Source organism: Megascapheus bottae, chromosome Y, assembly GCF_031878675.1.
Source record: "Megascapheus bottae isolate mThoBot1 chromosome Y, mThoBot2.hap1, whole genome shotgun sequence".
Taxonomy (NCBI): Eukaryota; Metazoa; Chordata; class Mammalia; order Rodentia; family Geomyidae; genus Megascapheus; species Megascapheus bottae.
The window spans coordinates 652,683-660,685 of record NC_143548.1 but is presented as its reverse complement, the minus strand read 5'-3'; the positions used below and the strand labels follow the sequence as shown (position 1 = coordinate 660,685).

General features: G+C 49.8%; 2 protein-coding genes across 2 annotated transcripts; both read right to left on the bottom strand.

Annotated features, from left to right (window-relative positions):
• Positions 1–1,008: 1,008 nt before the first annotated feature.
• LOC150040182 (uncharacterized) lies at positions 1,009–2,157 on the bottom strand. The gene is made up of 2 exons (XM_090327312.1): positions 1,709–2,157; positions 1,009–1,363 (listed from the first exon to the last, which is right to left on the bottom strand). Exons 1-2 carry the CDS (start codon positions 2,155–2,157, stop codon positions 1,009–1,011), a joined length of 804 nt encoding a protein of 267 aa, XP_090183438.1.
• A 28-nt stretch (positions 2,158–2,185) lies between these two features.
• LOC150040181 (uncharacterized) lies at positions 2,186–5,236 on the bottom strand. Its single transcript, XM_090327311.1, is given in 4 exon segments — positions 2,186–2,328; positions 2,478–2,802; positions 3,406–4,698; positions 4,700–5,236. Coding segments are annotated over 4 exon segments (2,298 nt in total).
• Positions 5,237–8,003: the final 2,767 nt, after the last annotated feature.

Below are 8,003 nucleotides of genomic sequence, written 5' to 3'. Positions count from 1 at the left end.
ACTAAATCATGTCAGGAAAAGGAAGAGGTCCCGTAAGGGGGGAGCAAAATGGACATTGTGAAGTCTGGACAGGAAGTGGGTTACAATAAACTTGTGCATTGATCATGGTGCTGAAAGACCCCCCGCCTCTGCGGGATGTCCTTCTTGGGAGACCCTCCCCAAGGATCAGCGAGACCACGCAGTCGGATGCAAGTAGCAAGAGGTTTATTCCGGAACACGGGCGCCCGGGGCGACACAGTCTCTCAGAAGGCTTGCGCGCCTGGGCGGGGGACAGTTGAGTATTTATGGGTAGCTGAAGCATGGTTACAGAAGCAGAAGCATAGTTACAGGGTAGGGATTGGTCCATTCAAATAAGGCTATGAGTTCACCCAGGGGACCGCAGTGGAATTTTCCTCTAGCTCCGAGAAGGCTGATGCCTCCCATGCCTGGTCCCAAGATGCTTTCCTTATCAGAAACTCCCTTTCTTATCTGGGCGCACAGTTCTAGCAGTCCTAATCACGAACACCTGCCTGGTACGTCCTGCCCTGTCTTTCCCAATCGAGCATAACTTGAAACACTCCAGCTGGCGGTATTTCTGGTTCTGTTTTATATAAAATGGAGGGACTTGTGTCAGGGTTGGACAGGAATAGTCTAGCTAGGGGTCTCTCATTCCCCCATTTTCTTATAGTCCCTTGAATGGAATCTTTCATTCAATTAAGGCTGTCTCACTCTCTTTTGTCGGGTCCGCAACACCCATAAAAATTATTGGCCCTGAACTCCCAGGTGCTAGGGCACTCGTCCGTAGGGAGAGCGGTGGGGGCATAATATGCTACATCCCACCCCCCCCCATCTACTCCTGCCACTAACTGACAGAAGTCAGGGGTGAGGTTAGGCCACCATGAACCTGGTGTGTGAGTCCCGGAAGGGCCCACACAACATCTCCAGTTTGGGATATTAACTGCCAAGTTAAAGGCTTAGGAGTGTGAGGACTCCCTTCCGTGGGGAATGAGGGGACTATGCAAAGAAGGATTAACAGTAAGAAAGTCTTATCTTTAGGGGGTTTGAAGTGCGATGCAGCTTCCATCCTGATTTCTGGTTGGTAGAATCTTCCTGACGAGCTTCCTTTACGTGAGAGGCGTGAATCCAGGAGGCAATCCCGTTCACCTTGAGGGCCGTGGGGGTGGTCAAAAGGACTATGTATGGTCCCTTCCAGCGAGGCTCAAAGTTTTTAGTCTGGTGTCTCCGCACCCACACGGAATCTCCAACCTGGAAAGGGTGTGGGACAATGGGCTTGTCCTGTTGTTCTTGGTAAGCAGCTGTCAGGGGTCTCCAAACTTCCTTCTGGACTATCTGAAGAGCCTGTAAGTGGGCTTGCAAAGAAGGACTGTTAGCATAATTGGAAATATGAGGATCAAAAAAATTAACAGCTGGGGGAGGTGCTCCATACATAATTTCAAAGGGAGTTAATCCATGTGGGCCGGGGGTATTTTGGGCTTGATATAAGGCTAGGGGGAGTAAGGCCACCCAATCCTTTAGGCCGGTTGCTAATGTCAATTTGGTCAAGGTCTCTTTTATTGTTCTATTCATCCTCTCTACCTGTCCTGAACTCTGGGGTCTATAGGCACAATGCAATTTCCAATCAATCCCCAGTAATTTGGCCACCAACTGGCTTACCTGGGAGACAAACGCTGGCCCATTATCCGTTCCCAACACTTGGGGCATGCCATACCTGGGGAAAATTTCTTCCAGTAATTTCTTGGTCACTACTCTGGCTGTTTCATTTTTAGTAGGGAACGCCTCCGCCCATCCAGAGAAGGTGTCTATAAATACCAGGAGATATTTATAGCCATACTGTCCAGGTCTAATCTCAGTAAAATCAATTTCCCAATGGACACCCGGGCGGTGTCCCCTTATTCTTGTTCCAATTCCAACCTTAGCTCGTCCTGTGTTGACTCGGGCACACGCAGTGCACTGATTGGTCACTTGCTGCAGGGCCTCATCCTCTCCCAGGAGGTAGCTTAAGCTTTCTTCTCGGCTGAGGAGGGTCTTCATTTTCTTTTTACTCAAATGGGTCATTTTGTGAAGTTCAGATATTATTTTAAAGGTCCATTTCTTAGGCCACACTATTTTGTCATCAAAAATCCACTGTCCCAATTTGGAGTTGTAAACAGCCCCCATTTTCTTAAGGCACTCGATGTCTTCTGGGCTATACTGGAGTGGAGGAGGATCCCTTGGTGTTTTCTCTGCCACAGGCAAAATTAGTACTTGTGAGGTCCCTTGAAGTGCGGCTTCCCTCGCTGTCTGCCAGGCGATTTCCCCTTGCCTCTGGGGATTCCCCTTTCGGGTGGCCTGGACAATGCATGATACTCAGTTTTTTGCCTTATTTTTAATGTCCTTTCCTTCTGAGGTTAGTAGGCCCCGTCTTCTATAAATTTCTCCATGTATGTGGGCAGTGGCAAAGGCGTATCGGCTGTCTGTATAGACATTGAGTCTCTTACCTTCTGCCATCCAGAGGGCCTCAGTCAAGGCAATGAGTTCCGCTCTCTGGGCTGAAGTTCCGGGAGGCAATTTTCTGGCCCAAATTACCTCAGTCTCGGTGGAAACCGCAGCTCCTGCCTTTCGCTCTCCATTCTCCAGAAAACTGCTGCCATCCGTGAACCAAGTGAAGTCAGCATCGGGAAGAGGACAGTCAGTCAGGTCCGGTCGAGTTCCGTGGACTTCTTGAACAAAGTTGGGCCTTCTTGGCCGAAGCCCGATATCCCAGAATTCCCAGGGTCTGTAAGAGAGCCTCAGTCCCCAGTTTACAATCCCGTTCGGTTTGAGCTGCCAACATTAGGTCGTCCACATATTGGAGGAGTATCAAATTAGGATGCTGCACCCTGAAGTCTGCCAGGTCCCGGTGCAGCGCCTCATTAAACAGGGGCTATTTTTAAATCCCTGTGGCAATCTAATCCAGGTCAATTGTCCTGATATTCCCAATTCGGGATCTTTCCATTCAAAGGCAAAAAGGGGCTGGCTATTGGGGTGCAATCTCAGGCAAAAGAAGGCATTTTTCAGATCTAATACTGTATACCATGTATGCGTTGGGGACAACCCACTCAATAGGTTGTATGGATTTGGTACAGTAGGATGGATGTCCTCTGTTCTTTTGTTAACTTCTCTCAAATCCTGGACTGGGCGGTAATCATTTGTCCCCGGCTTCTTTACTGGCCACAAGGGAGTATTCCAGGGGGATCTGCAGGGCACTAGTATTCCCTGATCCAATAGGCGTTTGATGTGAGGCCTGATCCCCTGCCTGGCTTCTTGTGACATTGGATATTGCTTTATTGAAATAGGAGTAGAGTTAGCCTTTAGCATAATAACAAGGGGTGCTTAATGTCTAGCCAGTCCCATTCCTCCTGTTTCCGCCCAGGCTTGGGGAAATACTTGAAGCCAAGATGCAGGTAAAGTTCCTTTTTCCCCTTCCTTTTCATATATTCTATATTCGTCTTCTACATTCAGGGTGAGTACATGTAGGGGTTGCCCTTGGGGGCCAGCGATGTGTGCCCCATCTCCCTTAAAATGGATTTGTGCCTTTAGTAAATCTCTTCCCAAAAGGGGGTATGGGCAGTCAGGAACATGTAGGAAGGAGTGGGTCACCTTACCCGTTGCCAGTTGTATATTCTGGTCTGTCGTCCACCGGTACCTCTTTCCACCAGTAGTTCCCTGCACCCACGCGGACTTTCCACTCAGTGGGCCGGGGGTGTTGGTTAACACGGAGTGTTGGGCTCCCGTATCTACCAAGAAGGTGACCGGTTGCCCCCCTACAGTCAAGGTTATCCTAGGCTCAGGGGGAGTGGGCTCCTGGCCTGGACTCCCCTAATCGTCCAGGGTTAAGAGGGTGGTCTGAGACTTGGGTATCCGAGGTCCTTTAGGCTTCTCAGGACAGCTGCGGACCCAGTGTCCTTTTTCATTGCAATAGGCGCACTGGCCCTTCTCGACCCCACGAGGGCCCCGTCTATTTCCCCCCTGTCTGTTCTGTTTCTGTCCTGTCACTACCCTGGCCAGTAATCTGCTCATCTCCTTGTTTTGCTTGCGGTCCCTAGCACTTTCTCTTTCCTCTGCTTCTTTCCTTAGGTGCTCATCTCTTTCTTCCTGAGTCTCCCGCTTATTATAGATACGCTCCGCTTCCCTGAGCAACTCCTGGAGGGACAGGTTCTGCAAGTTATCATGTCTCTCTAGTTTCTTCCTGATATCTGGAGCGGACTGCCAAATAAAGGACATGGCAACATTAGTGGCCTGTCCCGGGTCCTCAGGATCATACGGGGTATACACACGGTATGCCTCCTTTAAGCGTTCTAAGAAGGCTGCGGGGGACTCCTCTCCTTTCTAGGTTACTTGCTTAACCTGAGCCAAATTAGTAGGGTGTCTCGAGGCCCCATGGAGACCCGCAATAAGCAACCGGCGATAAAGGACTAGATGGTTTCTACCTTCAGGAGTAGTGAAATCCCAGTTTGGGCATCCTAAAGGAAAGGCAGCATATATCTCGTTAGGCATTTGAGTAGGGCGCCCGTTGTCACCAGGAACATTCTTTCTGGCTTCCAGAAAGACGCGCTGCCTTTCTTCTGAAGTAAGCAGGGCCTGCAGCAGCTGCTGACAGTCGTCCCACGTAGGTTGGTGGGTTACTAGAATAGACTCTATTAATGAAGTTAGTTTGGAAGGATCTTTGCTAAAAGGGGAGGTTATTGTTCTTCCAATTATATAAGTCTGAGGCTGAAAAGGGCCAGTATTGTAACTGGTTATTGGCGCCCAACCGCAAGGGAAACGCCTGAGAGGACGCTGGCTTGGTGGGAGGTTCACGGCGTCCCCTCAACCGTCCCGCCACCGGGGAGGGCGTGGGGTTCCTGGATGGCGGAAGTTGTGGGGCTCCTTCTCCTGATGGCCGAGGAGGAGGCCCTCGCCCCTGATATGGAGGGGGTTCCTCTGCCATGAGATCCACCAGGATTCCTTCCTCTGGAGGCAGGACCTTACTGGGCTGCTGCTGCTTGTGTCCCTCCTGTTCCTTGGACACCAGAGTTGGGTATAGGGAGGAATGTCCTGGAGGATGGAAGACAGGAGACGGAGGAAGAGGAGGAGGCAAAGCAGGGGCAGAGGGGGTCACAATAGGCTTGGTGTTAAATAGGAAGGGCTTCACCCAGGGTGGGGGGTCAGAGACCAGGGCCTCCCATGTGACAATATAAGGCACCTGGTCGGGATGGCCATGCGGTCCTGGGTTCATCACTTTAGACTTGACCTGTGAAATAATAGTTAGGTCAAGAGTGCCATCTAGTGGCCAGCCGACTCCGAAAGTCGGCCACTCTGAGGAACAGAAAGTCATTCACTTATTTTTCCGGACCTCCACCGACTGGTTGCTGGCTATTGTCCGGACCTCCTTCCAGTGCTGTAGGGTCAAACTCAGAGGGGTGGTTACGGTCTGTCCCATGTCAGTAGTCAGTCCAAGTCTCGTCACAGTGAGAACAAATATTAACAGACACAAAAGGCAACACACACTTCGCGGCGCGGCTCCGGTGCAAAACCGAAAGTAAACGAGTGTCTGGAGGGGATCCAGATGTTTCCCCTCCCAGCAGGACTAAAGAGTCCTCAGATCGAGGCAAAGCCCTGAAAACGAAAACCGGTTGGGCCAGAAATCTGACCCCAGATGCCTCTGGGACGTCTCCCAGGGCCGCGGTCGGGAGTCCGAGCTCGTCAGCTCCTCCGCGGGTCCGCCAGAATACAGATTGACACGGCCGGGTCACAGAATCGCAAGCACAATTAACACAAAGCAAAACAGGTACAACACAGAGGACAGAATGCTGGCCAGCTTACCTCCCGTAGGTGGGTCGGTGGTCCCTGGGTAGGGGTCTCCTATCCCGGATGAGCCCCCAATTGAAAGACCCCCCGCCTCTGCGGGATGTCCTTCTTGGGAGACCCTCCCCAAGGATCAGCGAGACCACGCAGTCGGATGCAAGTAGCAAGAGGTTTATTCCGGAACACGGGCGCCTGGGGCGACACAGTCTCTCAGAAGACTTGCGCGCCTGGGCGGGGGACAGTTGAGTATTTATGGGTAGCTGAAGCATGGTTACAGCAGCAGAAGCATAGTTACAGGGTAGGGATTGGTCCATTCAAATAAGGCTATGAGTTCACCCAGGGGACCGCAGTGGAATTTTCCTCTGGCTCCGAGAAGGCTGACGCCTCCCGTGCCTGGTCCCAAGATGCTTTCCTTATCAGAAACTCCCTTTCTTATCTGGGCACACAGTTCTAGCAGTCCTAATCACGAACACCTGCCTGGTACGTCCTGCCCTGTCTTTCACAATCGAGCATAACTTGAAACACTCCAGCTGGCGGTATTTCTGGTTCTGTTTTATATAAAATGGAGGGACTTGTGTCAGGGGTGGACAGGAATAGTCTAGCTACGGGTCTCTCAGTGCCTACTTTAAGGAAACTCTGGGCACTAGCTGGTGACACATAGGGAAGAAGGGAGAAACCTAGTATTTAGAGAGTGATATTCAAGATAAAACCCACGTGGCAAGCAGCTAACATACACATGGTGGAGTTGAAAGAAGGACGAAAAGCGAAGAGTCTCATGGGTCTTTGAAAGTTTCCAGACTCACCAGTGAACCTAGCAGTGTGGGATCCCTTCTTCACTGGGAAGGCAGTAGACCCAGCATGCAGTTTTCCCTTGGCAACCTTTCCTTCTGTGTGGGGCCGCCGCTGGGAGGGGTCCCAGCTTTGTAATGCAGGTCAGCCTCCTCACTTCCGGGGTGCACATCCAGGAAGTCCCGCCCACTTCCGCCTATGTCCACGGACACACCCCTTCCCATCCAAAAGAGGACAACTGGCCCTTCTTACACTTCCCGTCCATTTCTTGTCTGACATTGGTAGGCACAGGCAAGAATTCAGCTGATAAAGGATTGCTGTGACTCATTTTCACACAAGGTTCTACTAGGGTGCATACCTCAACCACCCATTATTTCTAATTACTTCTGCCAATATCTCACTGGTGTCTCTGCAGCATAGGCTGTCGTGTCATTCACTGCGTATTCATTAATTATTCACTTCAGCCTTCAAACAAATATAGCTGGGAAATTGGAAAATTCAAAACGTAAAGACGTTGGTGTGTGAATTAATTATGCATTAGGAAATTTCTCTGGACCTTGAAAGTGCCTACTGAACCATAATCTTAATACAAGTCCAAACATCTGTTACCATGAAAGATACATTGGGATAAGGATGGACTGGGTTTCCAGATGAAGATTAAATATGAAATCTTCAGCAAAACTTTGTTTGGGCTTCCATGCATATTTCCCGGTTATTTGTTCTTATCTTCCTATAAGCTACCTTGAATTCTCTTCATGTAACGTAACAGTAAAGTAGAGGAGGATATCCAAACGAGTATCACAATGAGGTTTTTATTACAAGAGAAGTTCACACTATGGTGAATCCCGGCCCACATGTATATGTCAAAACTCTGTCTGTCTGCCTCCCTTTTTATCCTGTTTTCTATGTTGTAGTTATGTGTGTTTCCTAGGGGTGTATTATGGTTCTCGGGGCTGTCACTGATCTGTGGCTCCACGGTTCCCTGCTATACTGATTCTGGCCTGGGTATGGTTCTCGATTTCTTCAGCTGGGGGAACCACCTTGCCTTTAGAGAAACAACCCTACTTTCTGTTTCTCTACTGAATAAGGAAAATAAGAATCTCTCTGCTTTCAAAGACTGGGCTGCCTTTGAACTGCTTTACTCAGATCTCATCCCCTTCAGTCACTTTGATTACAGGCATAAACTCAGTACCAAATACACCGAAAAAGTCAGGAGTGGTGTTGTGTCACCACTGGTAGGGATTGAGCCTTGAGAAACCCGAAACAGAGTGATCAGGAGCTGGACTGAAAGCATCTTTCTAGTATAAGAAGCAATTATGTACTTTTCCTCCCACATGTATAATTTGAGCATGGAAGAGAGGAATGAAGTGAATACAGTCAAACAAATTAGAGAAACAGAGAGACACCCA

Excerpts from the sequence above, each read along its gene's own strand:
- LOC150040182 (XM_090327312.1), bottom strand. The coding sequence starts at position 2,157 with ATGGGGGCTGTTTACAACTCCAAATTGGGACAGTGGATTTTTGATGAC. Across the intron at positions 1,364-1,708 it reads CTGGAAGAAATTTTCCCCAG|TCCTTCTTTGCAAGCCCACT; the intron begins GTATGGCATGCC and ends TTATGCTAACAG.